At 39.4% G+C, this 21,313-nt stretch overlaps 1 protein-coding gene across 1 annotated transcript; it reads left to right on the top strand.

The window, feature by feature from the left end:
* Nucleotides 1–17,025: 17,025 nt before the first annotated feature.
* On the top strand, nt 17,026–20,795 carry LOC103455975 (leucine-rich repeat receptor-like serine/threonine-protein kinase BAM1). The gene is made up of 2 exons (XM_008395590.4): nt 17,026–19,735; nt 20,102–20,795. Exons 1-2 carry the CDS (start codon nt 17,155–17,157, stop codon nt 20,563–20,565), a joined length of 3,045 nt encoding a protein of 1,014 aa, XP_008393812.3. The 5' UTR covers nt 17,026–17,154; the 3' UTR covers nt 20,566–20,795.
* The last annotated feature ends 518 nt before the right edge of the window (nt 20,796–21,313 follow it).

Genomic DNA, 21,313 nt, shown 5'->3' with positions numbered 1-21,313 from the left:
GGATAGTAGAGAGGCTTTACTTATGTAGTCTTTGAGGTTCTTGAATGCCTCGGCACATTCATCAGTCCATGTAATGTACTTCTTACTTCCCTTAAGTGCTTTGAAGAAATGAGCACATCTGTTTGTGGCCTTAGAGATGAACCTAATTAAGGCTGCTACCTTGCCAGTAAGGCTCTGGATGTCTTTTGAAGTTACCGGTTCCTTCATGTCGATGATTTCTTTGATCTTCTCGGGATTAGCCTTAATGCCTCGTTGGCTTATCATGAAGCCTAAGATTTTGCCAGAGCCTACGCCGAAGACACATTTGTTGAGGTTCAACCTCATTCGATACCTCTTCAAAATGGTGAAAGTTCCAGATAGGTTGGCGATGTGTTGGTCAGCATGTTTGCTTTTGACAAGCATATCATCAACGTAAACCTCCATGCTCTTCCCAATCTGTTTGGCGAACATTGAATTGACTAGTCTCTGATAAGTTGCTTCTGCATTCTTTAGGCCAAAGGGCATGACTTTATAGCAATATAGTCATCTATTAGTAATGAAGGCTGTGTGTTCTTAGTCCGGAGGGTTCATAAGGGTTTGGTTGTTTCTTGAGTAAACATTCATGAAGCTTAGGAGTTCACACCCTGTCGTAGAGTCTATAAGTATGTCAATGAGAAGAAGAGGAAAGCTATCCTTCAGGCATCATTTGTTTAGGTCAGTGTAGTCGACACACATTCTCCACAAGACCTTTTGGAGCAAGAGACTTTCTTTGGTCGGATTTTTCTTAAAAAGAACCACATTTGCTACCCATGTTGGGTAATTGACTTCGCGGACAAAGCCTATGCCTTTGAGCTTTCCAATTTCTGCTTTCATTGCTTCGTATCGTTCAGCATCATAAGATCTTCGCTTCTGTCTCACCGGCTTGGTCTTATGGTCAATATTCAAGCGATGACATATGATATCGGGAGAGATGCCTGGCATGTCCTCGTATGACCAGACGAAGACCTTAGTGTTCTCTTGCAAAAAAGAGATCAATTCCAACCGAATGGGTGGTGATAAGGTGGTGCCAATCTTCACCATGTGATTTGGATAATCTTTTGATATAGAAACCTTTTCCAGCTCTTCAATGGGTTATGCTTGCTGGGTGAAAGAGTCATCTCGAAGATCGTCAGGTTGACTGTTGCCACCATGAAGATCCAATTTGGCTTCGTCCGGGCTTGTTTTTATGACTTGGTCATGTATAGAAAAGGTTTCCTTAGGCACATGCAGGTGTTGTTGCTTGACCGAAGTGTTGTAACATGATCATGCACTAAGTTGATCTCCTCTAATGTAACCATTGCCATAAGGGGTTGGAAATTTCATTAACAACATATGTGTGGATACCATGGCCTTGAGATCATTGATGCCTGTGCATCCGAAGATGACATTGTATGTCGTTGGGCAATCAACCACCAGGAAGTTAGTGGTAATGGTAGCTGTGTAAGGGCTTATACCAATGGTGAAAGGTAAGTGTATGCTCTCCAAAGGTTGCACAATATCACCAGAAAAGCTTATCAGAGGAGAAATCGAGCAATCAAGCAAGTGTTCAACTACTTTAAGTGCCCTGAAAGCTTCAGCAAACATGATATTGACCGAAGCCCCCATATCTACCAGGATTCGTCTTACTTCAAAGTTGGTTATATGAGCCTCCACGATCAGTGGGTTGTTGTGAGGGTGGATGAGACCTTTTTCTTCCTCAAGGTAGAAACATATTGGATCCTAGTTAGGCTTTTGATACTTGCCTCCCCTGATGTCTTCCAAGTGAAACACTTGATGGCCAGGCATTAAAGCTTGTTTCCTGTTTTTCATGGCCCTATTGGAAGATTCAGATATGGGTGTGCCGCCGCTTATGAAATATATCACATTCACTTGACATTGGTTACGGTTATTCCTTGAAAGGTGAAGGAGGAATCGATCAATTTTTCCTTCACGCGCCAAAACTTCAATATGATCACGAAGGGTGATACATTTCTTGCCGTCATGGCTGTTATGCTCATGGCAGCAGCAAAATGTGCATGTGTTCTTCGTGGGCTTGTAATCTGGGTGCCTCGGCTTTGGCTTCGGTATCAGGTGTGCTATGCTGGGGTAAATGGCCACGCATGTGGTGTTCAAAGGTGTGTATGTCTCATAACTCGGGGTAGGGCTTGTCCTGACACATGCTTGGCCCACTGTGTTGACTACCTGGGGGCGGGTGTTATCGTGGCGATTCCCTTGGTTATCGCGATAGTGTCCCTTACTCCTTTTACTAAAATGAGACTGGTGAGGATGGAAATCTTTCCTTTTGCCCTGAGGTTGATATGTCTGTTGACTTGGCGAAGTATTAAGTAAGGCAGGGGGAGGCACCGATGCCGTTTGGAAGGTCAAGGTCTTCTCATTTGATTCGATCTGGCTTCCACTCCCTACTTGTTAATAAGGGGTGGATGTGGGGGGTTTCCCTTGATATGTCCTTGCCTCGGCGGAGGCATGGTTGTAATCCTGTGCCATCACCTCAGAGTAAGTTTTCCAAGTGTTGGCATTGATCATGTACTTGAAGAAACAATCAGGTCCTCATTTCCAGTATAGAGTTGTAAGCCAAGCTTCTGCTTTATCTTTGCTTGGAGAGGGGTGTCGAGGATCCTCCTTGTAAGAGGGCCAGGCCTAGGTTGTTCCAATCAGGTATCTCAGCTTGTCGTTCGGCCTTCAACTTGTTTATTTCCTTAAGAAGTTGTAGGACAAGAGGGTCCTGAGTGGAGTCATGTACTACTGAAGCTTTCTTACGTAAATCTTCATCTCCTCTTGGAAGTAGGAAGGTTTGATCAAAAGCATGTGATGTTTACTTGGACTCGCCGTACTGACTTCCAAGGTATGTCTGTCGGAACATCTCTGAGTCCCTTATACCTTCGTGTTTCTCAAGGACTTGTTGCCCCTTCCCCAAATTGGTAGCCGGCCTAGGACATGAGAGGGGACCAAGTCTTTCACAGACCCTTGGGTTATTGATCTTCAAGCTTACATGGATGGGATTGTCTCGATGTTGCTTTAAGAAGTCTCGACAGTCGCGAAAGACGGCTTTCCATCTTTCCACTCCTTCTGTAAGGAGGTATCTTCCTCCACTTCTCCTGCTTCGGGTCAAAGCAACTGGGTTAACAGAAGTCTCATGTTGGTCTCCATTTCAATGAGTAGCTCACTCCTCAACAGAAATACCCATGTCGATGGCAAATAACCCTCCGTGTTGGGGGGCACCCAGTTGATGGTTGACTTCCACAAGGGTGACGAGCTCGTGTGTTTTAGTATATCTAGCCTCATGGAGCATCTCGAAGACCTTCTCATACTGCTATTGGAAGATCTCATTCTTCATCGCTATCTTGTTGTTCTGAGCCTCCAGCTTATCGACTTTAACCTGAAGAACAAACTTCTTTTGTTCCTTCTTTCATTGCTTCGCACTAGGTGCAAGAGGGGTGTCATTCCGTTTGCTGTAGCTTCCTTCGCTCCCCATGTTGGAAAGGGATGCCTGGTCAAAACAGAGTGTACGAATGGTGGAAACCAGCTTAACAAAGCTGAAGAGAATGGGAATAAGTGTCGTTCCCACAGACGACGCCAAATGTTAATGCACAAAATCAGTAAGGACTTTGGTACAATAGAAAATGTTAAGTTTGTTACCTTCGCTAGATTGCTCCGGTCATTAGTGTGGATAAGTATGTAAATGGATAGAGACGGGGAAGCAAACACAAAATGTACGTGGTTCACCTTGATTGGCTATGTCCACGTAGTAGAAGAGTTCTCATTAATTGTGAAGGGTTTACACAAGTACATAGGTTCAAGCTTTCCTTTTGTGAGTACTAGTGAATGATTTAGTACAAATGACATTAGGAAATATTGTGAGAGAATGATCTCTATTTATAGAAGAGAGTTTCTAGTTTCATTCTGACATTGACACGTGTCATGTTATGATTGGCTTTTGATGTTGACACACTATGATTGGCTCCTGATGTCGACACGTGTCGTGCTGTGATTGGCCTCCTAGTTAGAGGGAACTCTTCTGGGTCCTTGACGGTATAACGTTGACCGGTGCTCAGTAGTTTCGGGATTGGTTAAGTATGTTACAAACAGTGCTCCCCTATCATCTCTTCTCCAACCCAGTTCAAGAATAAGCCTGTGGATAGTTACTGAGCACTGGTCAACGTTATACCGTCAATGACCTAGAAGAGTTTCCCTTCAACCAGGAGGCCAATCACAGCACGACACGTGTCGACATCAGAAGCCAATCATAGCGCAACACGTGTCAACATCAGAAGCCAATCACAACACGACACGTGTCAATGTCAAAATGAAACTAGAAACTCTCTTCTATAAATAGAGATCATTCTCTCACAATATTTTCTAATGTCATTTGTACTAAATCATTCACTAGTACTAACAAAAGGAGAGCTTGAACCTATGTACTTGTGTAAACCCTTCACAATTAATGAGAACTCCTCTACTCCGTGGACGTAGCCAATGTGGGTGAACCACGTACATCTTGTGTTTGCTTCCCTGTCTCTATCCATTTACATACTTATCCACACTAGTGACCGGAGCAATCTAGCGAAGGTCACAAACTTAACACTTTCTGTTGTACCAAAGTCCTCACTGATTTTGTGCATCAACACAAACGATACATATACCTTCAAAACAAACATAAAATACATATAAATACCCTAATTATTAATAGGTAATAGGTTCTAAAAGATGCTAGCCACAAATCGAGTAGTAGGCTGGGGCTTAGGGCCCAGACAGATATAAGTAAATTTATTATATATCGTATAAACAAGTGTCTTGCTTATACTGAAAATATACATACTTCACTGGGATACATAAATTACAAAATAAAATGCCACATAGATAATAAAGTATTAGAACATAAAGAAAACAAGGGGAACAGATAGATAATGTGTTTTATCTAAGTATTCAACAAGTCTCTTACAATTCATTAAAATAATAAAATGCAAAATGAAAGTTATCTATTTTATGTCTAAGTGAGAGTCGCAATCTAAAAGGGTGCCTATGCGGGTCTAGACGGGTTATGTGGGGGCCTAAGGGGTTTAGGCGGGTGCCTAAGAGTGTTTAGCCACCCTTTCTTAATTTTCAAAAGCCTAATCGAGGCGGTGGTCAACCCGTTTAGGCACCAATAGGCGAAGATTTTAGAACATTTCATTACAACTTATAATATGCTAAGACTTATACTATGTTTATGGTAAAACCTCCTAAAAACCTACAATAATTAACATGTGTAAGTTGAATAAATTAATAATTAAAAAATAGTCGGTTTAGTCAAACCAAACAAAACTAAAAATAATCGGTTTGGTTCAGATTGATGAAGGGGTGGGCACAGGCTGGGCCAGGCCGGGCCTAAATTTGGAGGAACCTGGCCCTACCCGTTATAAACTGTAACGGGGTGGCCCAAGCTGGGTAGAGAGATTTTGAGTTTTGGAACCGAACCTAACCCGGCTCGTTTCTAATGAGCCAGTACGGGGCCGGTCCACGGGTCCAAATCTTCTTTTTTTTCAAAAATTTTTCAAAAATACATTTTTTATAAAATTGCACTGCAGTGCACAGCAGCACAGATGTTTTCAAAAATTACAAGAGCTTCTTCAAGCTTCAAGCTTCTGCACAGATAGATTGCAGGAGCTATACCAAATCCAAAAAAAAAAAACAAAAACATTAAAACCGAAATAACATCCGCATTCACATCTGCAATGACATCAAACATCCAAAATGATGAGGTGATACATTATGGTCAAAGAAATTGCATTACCGGAAGGAGAACTACAGTTTCAGCTCCTTGTACATCATTGAAGGTAACATATGCAATTTGAGACAGCTAAGTATCACTACATGAGCATTCAATATGGCAGATTCAGACAAAGATAATGAAAGACAGTAAATCCATTAAACTAAATCAATCATCGAACCTCATCATTTCGACATAAACAATATCACCAGAAAAAGAAAAGAACTCCTTTATGTCTCTCTTACTGGCACCCAAGGAAATATTGCTAACCTTTATGGTTGTTACCTGCAACAAAATGATAACATGAATCCTTGATCCAAACATCCAACATTGAAAAACAACAAATTCGAAATGAATCAGATGGAAAAATTAACACACACGGCTAAAGATTAATTCTTTAAGTAAAAGTGTAAAACTAATAGAAAAGTAGCTTGTTCTTATTTTGCATGTTGCAACAATTGTCTTTTACTGGTGTAACGGAGCAATGAAAGCACCAAACACATATTTTCAGTGATAAAGCTCTTTGTCCCGTCTATTAGATCTAAAACCCATACATAATCTGCATACTTCTCTTTACATCTCCACCCATTTTCTTCACCACAACTTTATCATATCTTCTCCAATAGCACAAAATCTAAATATTCGAAATTCATACAGTAGCAGCAAACCAAATTCGAAACTCATACACAAGCAACAAATCAAGAACCCAAAGTCCCAAAATCTAGAAAACCCTAATTTATTTTTCAATCCTAATCCTGAAAATCAAATACCTTTTGTGAGATAGACCGTCAGGTGATGGTTGTAGTTGAGAGGAGCTGGTGGTGGTGGTCAAAGTTGACTTCAGACATGAGGGAGCTCAATTATCGAGATTCGAAAGGGAGTCTGAGAATCAAAAGGGAGGAGAGTCAATTAGTTTGAGAGAGGGAGATCGAGAAAGATGAGAGTCACTGAGTCTGAGAATTGACGATCAAATCTGAGAGGGAGAACTGAGATGTGGAGATTTAGTCTGGGAAGGAGAGATTGACAAACAGAGAAGGTGAACTGACAGAACTGTGTGTGTGAATTGTTTGTGTATGCGTGTGTGAGAATTAAACTGTGGATAGTTAATCTCCATTATTAGACGATGGATACGGTCCGGGTAAGGGCCCCATGTCCTTAAAAATGTGTACCTGCCCCACCCCGCCATTCATTTAGACTCAATCTACCCCGTCCCGTTTTTGTGTATCAAATATATGGAACCGCCCGGAACCTGGATCGAACTGCTAGGACCCGCCCCACCCCGCGTGTCTAGGACCCGTTTGCCCACCCCCACCTACCACCCAAAACACAATAGCTAAAACATAATAAGAGCAAGTAATCATAAATGTTAAAGTAATTCTTAGTTACTATACTGAAATTTTTTGGTTTTCAACATTTCATGCATCAAGTTTTTTCACCCCAATCTGGACAATGATTGGGCACCACATGTCAATCTTGGGTCCATATAGATATTAAAAATTAAAAAAAATTAAAGATAAACCCAAGAAACCCAACACTTACCATTCTCTCTCTTATCTCCCTCAAACAATCTCACCCTATCACTCTAAAACTCAAACCACCAAAAATGGAAACCTCCCTGACAATCTCAAGGCTCTTCACAGCCCCCAAATCCTGCACTTTCTCCATAGCCATGGCTACACCTAAAACATCTATCTTCTCACAAAAATCTATCTCCTCCCAAATCTCTTACACCCTTCTCCCCCACCCAGAAACCCTCATCTGCTTCTCCACCTCCACCTCTAAACTCATCTCTGTGACCATCGTCGTAGGTAACAAGCATCCTGAAGCAACCCTTTCCCACATCGACTCCGCTGAAGACGTTCAAACGCCTGATCGTCTCAGAGCTCACCAAATCCAAGAAGGCTGTCCTCTTTGCCGCCTTCGATGCCTTCACCCCAACCTTTTCCCAAAAGCATGTCCTAGGATTCATAGAGTAGTTGGCGAAGCTTAAGGCAAAAGGCGTAGAGACCATCGCCTGCATTGCGGTCAATGACATCTTTGTGATTAAGGGGTGGAAGGAGAATCTCAACATCGACGACTATATGTTATTGTTGTTCGATGGGAACGACGATTCCATGACGACAATCTGGGTGGAGCTCGATTTGAGCGATAAGCTAGTGGGGCTGGGCATCTAGTCTAGAAGGTTCTCGTTTTTGTTAGAACATGGAATTGTTAAGGTCTTCAATGCAAGCTATGAGCGACAATGTGCGTGCAAGCAGTGGGGTTATGGTACGGTTTCGAATGAAGTTAAGGAACATATTTTTTAGGGTGTAGGGTCTCTAGTAACCAACAGGATCCTCTCCAGATCCTTTTGGTGAAGATCATAGGGATCCGTGAATCGTGTCCATTCATCGTACATCATGCAGTCAGTTTTTGTCAGGTACTATTTATGTTTAATTTTACATAAAAATATTTAAAATGATTTATGATCGCACGATGTACAATGAACTGACACAACTCACGATCTCTGGAATCCTCACAAAAAGGATCCAGCGAGGATCCGGATTCCTCTAGTTACTAACGCTAAAGAATTGATAGAATCTTATGGATGGAGAAACTAAAGAAATCGAAGAGATGAAGAAAAATAGAGAAACCTTTCAGTTGTATTGAATGAGTAAAAATAATTATTACATCATAATCCACTAAGTCTCAAAGGCACTACTTATATATATACTATGTTGAACAGATTTATAATTTTACCTTTTACAACTAACTCCAACTAACTCTAATTGTTTTGAAGATAAACCCCAACTAATTCAAGTTTATTTGGTTAATACGCCCTCCTTAAATAGAACTGGGATCTCTCAAGTTGTGTTTGCAATTATGTATCAGCTTGAGTGGATAGACTGATAAGCTATTACTGCAATGATGAATTGTTGAAGCTGTTATGTTATATGACTACTGCACTTGAAGCTGTTTTCTCCTGTGAACTTTGCGGATCAACACCAGAGACTTCAATATGAAGATTATTACAATGTTGAATGAATACTGGACTATGTAAACCTTTAGTGAATACATCTACTACCTGTTCATTTGTTGATATGTATTGAACAAGAAAATCCCCCTTTTGAACTTTTTTCCTAACAAAATGATAATCTGTGTCCAAATATTTAATCTTTGAGTGGAACATTGGATTGGAACACAATGCCAGAGCTGAGAGATTATCACAATGCAAGGTAGGAGGTTGTGTAAGAACTTGATGTACATCCTCAAGCAAAGATTGAATCCAGAATACATCTGCAGCATAGTTTTCCAAGGCTTTGTACTCGGCTTTTACGGAACTTCGAGATACAGTTGCCAATTTCTTTGACTGCCACAATATTGGATTGGATCCCAAGTAAACAACATAACCAGTAATGGATTTCCTTGTGTTGATATTTGATGCCTAATCAGAGTCAAAATAGGCATTGATCTGAAAGTTAGAGGATTGAGTGTATTTCAACCCAAAGTTGTATGTACCCTGAAGATACCTCATAATTCTTTTCACCAAATACATATAGGACTCAGAAGGATTGGTCATATATTGACACAGTACATTGACTGAGTGTGCAATATCTGGCCTGGTAAAGGTAAGGTACTGCAAAGCCCCAACCAAGCTCCTATAATGTGTAGGATCAGATAATGGTGTTCCTTCAGTTGTAAGTAGCTGTGAATGAGGTTTGGAAGGTGTTGAGGTTGGTTTACACTGCTCCATGCTAGCCTTTTTCAAAAACTCCTTAGTGTACTTTGATTGATACACAAACAAAGACCCATCTGCATTATACTAAATCTAGAGTCCCAAGAAATATGTCAATTTTCCCATATCTTTTAAATCAAACACATCTGCTAGATTATCAATGATAGATTGAATTTTCTCAATACTAAACCCAGTTAAAATGATCATCAACATATAAGAGGAGCAAAATAACATCACTCTCATCCACCTTCACAAACAAAGTTATATCAGACATTGAAGTTTTAAAACCAATTGCAGGTAGAAAGCTTGTAAACTTAGAATTCCAAGCTCTGGGAGCTTGTTTCAACCCTTATAGTGATTTTACTAATCTGTACACATGACTTGGATGCTTTTGATCCACAAATCCTTGGGGTTGTTTCATATATACTTCTTCTTCAAGCTCTCCATGTCAAAATGTATTTTTAATATCTAACTGTCTTAAATTCCAGTTAAATTATGCTGCCAATGTTAGAATAAGTCTCATAGTTGAATGTATAACCACATGACTAAAAGTTTCTAAATAATCCAGCCCTTGCTCTTGATTGAAACCTTATGCCACCAATCGAGCTTTGTACCTTAACACTGTCCCATCATGATTTCTTTTCACTTTATAGACCCATTTACTTCTTATCACAGCTCTATCACTTGAATGAGGGACCAATTTCCATGTACCCTTGTGCCTTTAGAGCATCATACTCCTCATGCATAGCTTTTTGCCATTGATTAATAGTTGATGCAGCTCTGAAATTCTTTGGTTCCTCTGCCTCATGTATGTTAGCCAAAAATGAAAACCCACATGATACATGACTATTGGTATCTTCAATATCACCATCTTTGAACTGAATAGATGATCATTCAGGCAAAGCAACTAGAAATTATGTGTAATCTCTCCTCATAATAACACTAGTCTTATGTCTAGTTTGAATAGTGTTATTGTGTGATTGAGGTTGAGTTTGTGCATTTTGTGGGGACGGAGGAAGAATTACCTGAAGTTACGACGGATCAATGACAGGAAGTAAGGGAACTGTATGTTAAGATGAGGAAAAAGTTTCTGTGGATGCTTGAGTTTCAAATCTCTGTGTTCCAGTGCCAGATTGTAATGAAGAACTACTCATGTGTGAGGAAGAAACTGGTGAATGTGCACCATTTTGAATTGCAGATGATGATGAGTAATTGATATTCCCATTACCAGAGAGTGATTCCATAATACCCTTTTGAAGAACTATATTCCCATGATCTGAAGATCTGTGTTGTACTGGAATATGTACTACTACAGTTCTATACTGAGATTGACTTGGAGTGACTTTATGTCATTGAACTTTAGTCTTTAACAATGCATAAGGAAACACAGTCTCATCAAAGATAACATGTCTCAAGACAATACATTTTTTATTTTGTACACTATCACAGATTACACCTTTGTATCCCATAGAATAACCCAAAAATACACATTGATCAGACCTAGGTAATAACTTGTCTACAAAATATGGTCTTAACCAAGAATAGACTGCTGACCCAAAAACTTTCAAATTATGCAACTCAAGATCCTTACCATATAGTTTCTTGTAAGGTGACACCATGGACAACACTGTGCAAGATATTCTATTAATTAAAAACACAACTTGTGCACATGCATAGTACCAAAATTCAATTGAAAATCCAGCTTGAGCAATAAGAGTAATGGCAATTTCCACTATATGCTTATGTTTTCTTTCAACTACTTCATTTTGTTGAGGCATGTATGGACAGAAAATCATTTGTTCAACACCTTTTGCAGCAAGAAAAGCTTTAAAAGAATCGCTTATGTACTCTCCCCCACCATCAGATTGTATACATTTAATAGCAACACCAAACTGTGTATGAACAAAGTTATAGAATTTCACAAAAATTGCATACACATCTGATTTGTTATACATTGGAAAAATCTAAACATACTTTGTATATTGATCAACAAAAGTTACATAGTATTTACAACCCTCTATTGTCTTGACTGGATAAGGGCCCTATACATCTGAGTGCACCTTATCAAATGGTGAGAAGTACCTATCACTGCTTGTAGAAAAATGAAGTCTACACATCTTTCCTTTAATACAGTGAGTACACATACTATGACTTTCATCTAATTCTAGTGGTATATTTGATTGTCTCAACATGATAGACATTATTTCATTAATAGGATGACCAAACCGTTGATGACACAATGTTGACTTTACCAACTGTCCAAGAAAACCAGAAGGCTTCTTAATCACAGACTGAACTCCTCTTGAATGCTTGATAACAGAGATTTGAAACAACTGTCCTACTATACTCTTTCCTCTGTACAGTATGCCCTTGTCTTCTTGTACTGCACAAAAAACTCATTCTCATCACAAATAAATCAACTATGATTATCACCACATAATTGTTGTACAAATAACAGACTTCGAGCAATTTTGGGAACATGTAAAACATTATTAAGAACCAGGCTATAAGAATTAGTTTTAATAGTAGTTGCACCAGTATTCTCAATTGATAAAAATGTTCTATTGCCAATTATAATTGTATTAGAACCTTGGAATGGTGTAACTTGGTTCAATGTATTGACATCAGCAAGGATATGGTAAGATGCACCAGTATCAACAATCTATGCACCTTGAGGAATATGTTTTCTGTTTGCTGTGTTGTCATAACTGTTAAATTTGCAGGTGGTTGTTGACCTTGGAACATATAATTCCCTCTGTGATAACACTTAAGAGCTAAGTGGCCACGTTTTCCACAAATCTGACACTTCATTTGAAAACCAGTACTTGGTGCACTAGCATTTCTATGAAAACAATTAATAAAAGTATGTCATCTCTTGTTGCAGATTTGACACTCAATCACAGTAGTAGATCTGTTTTTTGTATTCTTATTCCACACATTTGTACCATATTGCCTTGTATTGCTAGATGAAAAACCAAAAGAAGTGCCTGTATTATACCATTTGCCTTTAAAACCAGCATTTGGCTTAAAACTGTTATTACCCTTATAATTTGGTTTCTGCATAAATGGAGCTCTTGGACCAAAATTTGAAGCATTACCCATATACCCAAAACCATAAAGAACTTGATGATAAACAGATTCAGGAAATTGTTGAGGCATAAGAGGTTGTGAGTATGGCTGTGGTAAGACAAATGGTATGGATATTGCTATATATAAGGCTCAACTGAATATGGATATGGATTAGGAGTTAGGACACCCCCAGTTGTTGTAGGTAAATGACTATGTCCTACAGGATTGGACCCTAAAGCAGATGAAGCTCCCTAAGTCGTTTGTGAACCTTGAACATATAAGGCAGAAAGATTCTGAGACACAACACTTGATTCACCTTCAATTTCTTTTTCAGCTCCAAGCAACAGAGCTTGAAATTCTTTCACAGAAATAGATGATTCTCTAGATAATATCACTGTTCGAATTATTGCATATTCTTTTGGTAAACCAGCCAAACCAGCAATTATCACATCATTATTAGAAATTAATTCTCCATCAATAGTTAACGATTCCCTTATATTCTTCAATCTTAACAAATATTTATCAATTGAATCCCCTCATTTCTGAATTGTATGTAGTTCAGTCTTTAAGTGATTTACTCTAGACTTAGACACTGAAGCAAACTGATCCACAAGATTTGACCAAGCCTCATAAGTAGTCACACATCCAAGAACATATTCAATAGCCTCATTAGTGAGTTCAGAAGTACCTCTTCACTTAGTATGAATTACAAATTTCGATGGACAAATAGTAGTGCCATCAAAGTGCCCAAACAGTTTATGACCCTTCAACACAAACTTGAACTAAAATGCCCATTTTGCAAAATTATCATCCTTCAACTTTATAGTAAGCATTCCCAATAGATTTTCAACTTTAACAATATGATAAACTCACAGTGGAAGAACTAGGATCGACAACGGCAATGAGCCATTGCCGGCGATGATACCATATTAATGCTAAAGAATCGATAGAATCTTAGGGATGAAGAAACTAAAGAAATTGAAGAGAGGGAAGAAAAAGAGAGAAACATTTCAGTTGTATTGAATGAGTAAAAAGAATTATTACATCATAATCCACTAAGTCTCTAAGACACTGCTTATATAGAGACTATGTTGAACAGATTTACAATTTTACCCTTTACAACTAACTCTAACTGTTTTGAAGATAAACCCCAACTAATTCAAGTTTATTTGGTTAATACTAGTAAAAAGTTTTTTTACCTAACTTTTTAGGTTTTTAAAATTCTAATTTTTTTTAATTTATTAATATCCATGTGGGCTATTGACATGTGATGCTCAGTCATTTTCCATGCAGACGCCACGTCACAAGTTAATGACTATTTTAACAAAAAGCTTAATGAATGTATGAAAGTGTCCCAGAATTATCACTTTAGGTACCAGACTTGGATAAAAAAAAATAAAACACAAACTTGATGCATGAAATATTGAAAATAAAAAAAATTTAGAATAGTAAACTAAAAGTCACCCTAAAACTTTATACAAAGGTAAAAGTATGTGTGTTGTGCATTTGTAGCCATAGCATACCATTTTCCTCTAACCAATAGAGGGTGCCCATTCTTATGTCAATTTCCATATTTTCAAATTGAATATTACCTTCATAATTCAAACATGTACAATTGCACATCTGTAATTTATCAAACTATATAAATTACAAAAAAAAAAAAAGGTATAGTGAGAGCACTGCTGAATTATAAGATTCAAAAACAAAAAGCACTATTTTCCTCCTAAAAAGACTTGTTCCTTTCACAAAGGACCCTTATCTCACCCATACCCATAAAGAATTCTAATTTTTAATAGCCTTATTATATTAACACTCTACAAATTGTTGAATAAACCCTACATACTTAATACCCCACATTTTTTTTAATTAAAAATTATCTTAATACACCCCACATACTTCCCCATAATACCTTCACACTTCACATTCTTAATATACACCTTACATTTTCTATATGCACCCCATATTTTCTATACACCCCACATTTCTCAAATCTTACAAAGCTTTTAATTTGGACAAATAATGTGTCACATCCTGGCCCAGGCCCCCACCACATCCCAGGCTCCACTCCACCGTAGCAAGATATTGTCAATTTTGGGCCCTGACCACGCCCTCACGGTTTTGTTTCTGGGAACTCACACGAGAACTTCCTAGTGGGTCACCCATCATGGGATTGATGTCGCACAAACTCGCTTAACTTTAGAGTTCCGATGGAACCCGAAGCCAATGACCTCCCAAAAGGCCTCATGCTAGGTAGAGATGGGAATATACATATAAGGCTTATAGGATCCACTCCCCTGGGCGATGTGGGATGTTACATAATGCTGACTAAAAGTTTGACAAAAAATGCTGCCTGGGATTTAAAGCATTTGTGGGTTGTTTTTAATTCCACCATTAAAACTCATGTCGTCTGTTTTTCATATTTGGTGGTAATTTTAGGTGTTTAATTCTTCATGTAATCCCTAAAAGATGAATACGAACATAGAAGCTTGAATAACGCATCAAAAGTAAGATTAAATAACTATTGATGTTGTCAAAATCACTAAAACAATAAATAATATGAAGTCTACCGCATGTAAGGCTTCTGAAATATCGATTTCGTATTTCATTCGTTAAAAATAAATTTTCTCAATCAACATGTTTGTAGTTTCATTGGTTAGGGCTTTGTTCTACAATGGAGGGTCAGATGAGTTTTGATAGTTGAAGAAGATAAATAATATGTTAAAAGTGATTTGGGGTGTATATAGAATTTTTAATATTTTTTTTAACCTAACAAGGTCAAAACTGTCATTGCATAGTAAGATAAATATGTTATTTAATATTAAATTTTAATGTGGGGTGCATTCAACATTTTATGGGATGCTAATATAAAAAGTAGACCTGGCATTCGTGTTGTGTTTTTTCGTTTTTGTGTCGTTTTCATGTCATACCCGATATCTTAACTGATCGTGTCGTGTAACACTTGTTAAAATAAACGAGCAAAATGACCCGACTCGAAATCGACCCAATAATATTAACAGGTAATATGACCCGACCTGTTACCCGTTAAGGAAAATATGTTTTAAACCAATAAATAATCAAATGAAAGACATAATACTAAAGAAGTATATACATATCATATTGTCACATCCAAAACATAAAAACGCATTTTTCTTTTAAGTATATTTTCACTTACCTAAAGTCTTTAATAGTTTTTTAATTAATGTAGAAGTGTAAAAAATTATAGAAAAAAATATATAAATGCTCGTAATGACAAGCTTTACAACTTTCATAAAGAGCTTAACTTCGAAATTCACAACTATAATCATATAAATCATAGATCAAAATTTAACCGCTGATTGTTGTTTACATTTACGCTTCATTGTTCTCATCAAATTTTGTTTTTTTCAAATTTTGTTTTTTGAAAACTTGATCTATTAGAGGATGCAGGAAGATGAACGGTTTGGATGGTTGATACTATATTTAGAGTTTTACAGTTAGTGAAAATATTAGTTGATGTTTATAAAGTTTCTACAAACTATATGACATCAACTCATATTTCAGTTAACCGTAAATATCGAAACGTGATATCAAATATCTGAACCGTTCATCTTCTTACATCTGCTAGATGATCATGTTTTCAAAAAATAAAATTTAAAAAATAAAATTCAGTAAGAAGAATAAAGCGTAAATGGCAATCGACGGTTAAATATAAATTTAAGGTTTATGAGTTATAGTGTTGGATTTTGAAGCTAACTCTTTCATGAAAGGTGTAAAGTTTGTCACTATGAGTGATTGTATATATATATATATTATTTTTTACTTTTTTTACACTTCTACAATAATTATTATTAATTTTGCCCTCAAATAAAAAACATTATTTATAAAGGTTTGGAGGATTTTAAAAATCTAAACGATAATGTAAGTGTAATCATTATCCACTTGTGGAGGAATAATGATGAATCACGAGTGTTTATATATTCTTTCACATTTTTCATACTTGTAGGTATATCTTCTTAGTTTTTGCCTATACAAATACTATATTAGTTTATTTTAATTTGGACAACAATATGTTAAGTAAAATTTATCCTAGTAATGATAATAAGGAACTCTTATAATAAAAATAAATAATGACTAAAACTTTTTTTTTTAAACTTATATAGAATAATAATACAAAACTATATATTTAATATAGAATATATTGTATATGTTAATATGGTTATTGTATTTTATAATAAATCTTTTAGTAATTAAACTTTAAAATTATCAAAATAAATTTTTTCTTAAGAGGTCGAAACAGGTTACCCACGTGTTATCTGCGTGTATACCCATTAAGAACCCGTTATTAACGGATCACATGATAATGACCTAATAAGTTATCGTGTTTATCCGAAACCATTATTTTTGAGTTCTGTCAGAAACTGCCGGTCCAACCAAAAGCCATATATTGACCTGCTGGAAAAAAAAAAATATTTAAATTTAAAAATAAGACAATAAAATCACACAAACCAGTCCCACAAACCGCACCCGCCTCTGTACTTACTGAAGAAGTGAACAAAGTCACTCACTCCAGCTACTCCCCCCCCTTTCTTCCCTCCTCCGCACACCGCCCGCCCAAACACCACCAAAAATGCGGCTCCTTTTCCTCCTCTTCCTCCTCCACCTCCACCGCTCCCTCTCCGCGGGCGCAATGTCCGACTACCGCGCCCTCCTCTCCCTCAAATCTTCCATAACGTCCGACCCCAACTCGGCCCTTTCCACCTGGACCCCCACCACCAGCCACTGCACTTGGTCCGGCGTTACCTGCGACTCCTCCCGCCGCTACGTGACCTCCCTTGACCTCTCCGGCCTCGACCTCACCGGCACTCTTTCTCCTGACCTCGCCCACCTCCGCTTCCTCTCCAACCTCACCCTCGCCGAGAACCAGTTCTCGGGTCCCATCCCGCCCGATATCTCAGCCCTCTCGGGCCTCCGCCTCCTCAACCTCTCCAACAACGTCTTCAACACCACCTTCCCCCGTCAGCTCTCCAACCTCACCCGCCTCACCGTCCTCGACCTCTACAACAACAACCTCACCGGCAAACTCCCCGTCTCCGTCACCCACATGACCTCCCTCCGCCATTTGCATTTGGGCGGAAACTTCTTCTCCGGCCAGATCCCTCCCGAGTTCGGCCGCTTCCCATTCCTCGAGTACCTAGCCGTCTCCGGCAACGAATTGGGCGGTTCAATCCCTCCCGAAATCGGAAACTTAACCACCTTGAAAGAGCTCTACATCGGCTATTTCAACAGCTACGAAGGCGGAATACCGCCCGAAATTGGAAACTTATCCAACCTCGTCCGGTTCGACGCCGCCAACTGTAACTTAACCGGAGAGGTCCCGCCGGAACTGGGTCGGCTGCAAAATGTCGACACCCTGTTTCTCCAGGTCAATGCCCTTTCCGGGTGGTTGACTCCCGAGCTGGGCTACCTCAAGAGCCTGAAATCCATGGACTTATCCAACAATATGTATACCGGCGAGATTCCGGGTTCCTTTTCGGAGCTCAAGAACTTGACCCTTTTGAATCTCTTCCGAAACAGACTCCACGGCGCCATTCCGGAGTTTATCGGCGACTTGCCGGAGCTCCAGGTTCTGCAGCTCTGGGAGAACAACTTCACTGGCAGTATCCCTCAGGGTTTGGGCAAAAACGGGAAGCTTCAAATCCTCGACCTTTCGTCAAACAAGTTGACCGGAACTCTCCCTCCCGATATGTGTTTCGGGAACAGTCTCCAGACCCTCATCACTCTCTCCAACTTCCTTTTCGGGCCGATTCCCGAGTCGCTTGGCCGGTGTGACTCGCTGAGTCGGATCCGAATGGGCGACAACTTCCTCAACGGGTCGATTCCGAAAGGTCTGTTTAGTCTGCCCAAGCTTACCCAAGTCGAGTTGCAGGATAATCTCTTGGATGGTTCGTTTCCCGAGACCGATACAATCTCGGGGAATCTCGGCCAGATTAGTCTTTCCAATAACCGGCTTTCCGGGTCCCTGCCACCCACCATCGGCAACTTCTCCGGCGTCCAGAAACTTCTTCTCGACGGGAACAAGTTCTCGGGTCGAATCCCACCGGAGATTGGGCGATTGCAGCAGCTATCCAAGATGGATTTCAAGCACAACAAGTTCATGGGTTCGATAACCCCCGAAATCAGCCTATGCAAGCTCTTGACATTTGTCGATCTCAGCCGAAACGAGCTATCCGGCGAGATTCCGAAGGAGATTACCGGCATGAGGATACTGAACTACCTCAACCTTTCGAGAAACCATCTTTTTGGCAGCATTCCGTCGTCTATATCCACAATGCAGAGCTTGACATCCGTGGACTTTTCATATAACAATCTTTCGGGTTTGGTTCCGGGCACTGGTCAGTTCAGTTACTTCAATTACACTTCGTTTTTGGGCAACCCCGACCTCTGCGGTCCCTATTTGGTTCCCTGCAAAGACGGGGTGGCCAATGGCACTCACCAACCACATGTAAAAGGTACACTCACTGCTTCTCTGAAGCTATTGCTTGTTATTGGGTTGCTTCTGTGCTCGATCATATTCGCGGTTGCAGCAATAATCAAGGCCCGGTCATTGAAGAGAGCAAGCGATTCCCGAGCTTGGAAACTTACTGCATTCCAACGCTTGGACTTCTCGGTTGATGATGTGTTGGATTCGTTGAAGGAGGACAACATTATTGGGAAAGGAGGGGCTGGGATTGTGTACAAAGGAGCTATGCCTACTGGTGACAGTGTGGCAGTCAAAAGACTCCCTGCAATGAGCAGAGGGTCCTCCCACGACCACGGATTCAACGCCGAAATCCAAACTCTTGGTCGAATTCGACACAGACACATTGTTCGATTATTGGGTTTCTGTTCAAACCACGAAACAAATCTTTTGGTTTATGAGTACATGCCCAATGGGAGCTTGGGTGAAGTTCTTCATGGCAAAAAAGGGGGTCACTTGCATTGGGACACAAGGTGCAAAATTGCCATTGAAGCCGCAAAGGGGCTTTGCTATCTTCACCACGACTGCTCACCGTTGATCGTCCACAGAGACGTGAAGTCCAATAACATCCTCCTCGACTCTAATTTCGAAGCTCATGTAGCTGATTTCGGGCTTGCCAAGTTCCTGCAGGATTCTGGCACGTCCGAGTGCATGTCTGCAATTGCTGGTTCTTATGGATATATTGCTCCAGGTATGATATATTCACTCAACCTTTGAATTTTCGAGTATTTTACTACTGTATAAAACTGTATTAACTGCCTAATCTTTTGTCTTAATTGAGTTCCTTTACTCCAAATAAAGATGTACTATATGTGTGAGGTCTTTGCATTTATTTCTTGCAGAAGCTTCTTTGTAATCTGGTGAGATTTGACTTTTGGTTTCATAATTTCATATAAGCTCTTGATTAAGCATTTAATCTGTTGAAAATTTGATATAGTGGTTGGTAGGCTTCTTTCAAAGTACATGAAATTTAATGACTTTTTACTGTAACAAGAAAAATGACAATTGAACTGGTTGAGCACCTTAATTAATTTGTACATGGCTTTTGTTTGTGCAGAGTATGCATACACATTGAAGGTTGATGAGAAGAGCGACGTTTATAGCTTCGGTGTGGTTCTCTTGGAACTTGTTAGCGGCAGGAAACCGGTTGGTGAATTTGGGGACGGAGTGGACATAGTCCAATGGGTGCGAAAAATGACTGATTCAAACAAGGAAGGAGTCCTCAAAATCCTTGACCCTAGACTCGCTTCAGTTCCTCTCCATGAGGTTATGCACGTATTTTACGTGGCAATGCTGTGTGTGGAAGAACAAGCAGTGGAACGTCCAACAATGCGAGAAGTGGTTCAAATTCTGACCGAGCTTCCAAAGGGGCCCGGCTCAAAACTGGTAGAGGAATCAGCCATCACAGAGTCCTCGCCTCCACCTGCCACTACTGCATCGGAGTCTCCAGGTACAACGTCAAAAGACACGAAAGACCAGCCACCACCGCAGTCACTGCCGCCCGATCTTCTTAGCATATGAAGTGTTGTTTGTTTTCTGCGAATTCAAATGTTCGTTCTAAAATTGCGCGAATTGTATTAGCGTTTTTACTGTATGTGTTCTTTTAGTTTTCTTTGGGCGGGGGTCGATTTGGTCTAACTTTTACGTTTGAAGTTTTCGGTGTACAGTTGGATCTTGGGCGGGGTATTTTCTTATGAGTTTGTCTTCACCATGTAGTAGTACTAGTGAATGCTGATTTCCACTTCATCTTCTGATGCTCACTGTTCATGGCATTAGCGGTTTGCTGATTTTAGCCTGCAAAGTGCAAAAGGCAAATTCGCAGGTGAAAAGGTCAAGGGGCAAGAAAGCACTCTTTTTTCTTTGAGTATAAGAAAGAAAGAGAGGAAGCACTTTTTGAACCGAGTGTTTTGATTACTTGTGAGTGAGTTATGAGAGGGAAAGGTGAAGCTTCAATGACATTGACATTAACATTAACGGCTTCAATGACATTGACATTAACATTAACGTTAACGACAAGGGGAAGACAAAGTGCTTTTTAAGTAGTGGTTCGCCATCCGTGCGTCAACTTCCATGTCTTGTTTTTACAATCCACTGCATTTGGATTCAAAAGTAGTATTTGGACATGCTGAGTGAAGATTAAAGACATGCATGGGCTGGGTATAGAAAGCTGTGTTTCTTTATGTTTTTTACTTTTAAATTAAAAAGGTAAGATTTTTATAAAAACTTTTTAAAGGAAAAGAATTAAATTAAAGAACAAAGCCCCGAGGGC

The sequence above is a fragment of the Malus domestica genome, chromosome 15 (assembly GCF_042453785.1).
Source record: "Malus domestica chromosome 15, GDT2T_hap1".
Classification (NCBI taxonomy): domain Eukaryota; kingdom Viridiplantae; phylum Streptophyta; class Magnoliopsida; order Rosales; family Rosaceae; genus Malus; species Malus domestica.
Note: the sequence above shows the minus strand (reverse complement) of the source record. Positions and strands in the feature narration are given on the sequence as shown.

Bases quoted from the DNA above. Each gene is read 5' to 3' on its own strand.
- LOC103455975 (XM_008395590.4), top strand. From the start codon at position 17,155: ATGCGGCTCCTTTTCCTCCTCTTCCTCCTCCACCTCCACCGCTCCCTC. The intron at 19,736-20,101 runs GTATGATATATT...TTGTTTGTGCAG, and splicing joins TTATGGATATATTGCTCCAG to AGTATGCATACACATTGAAG.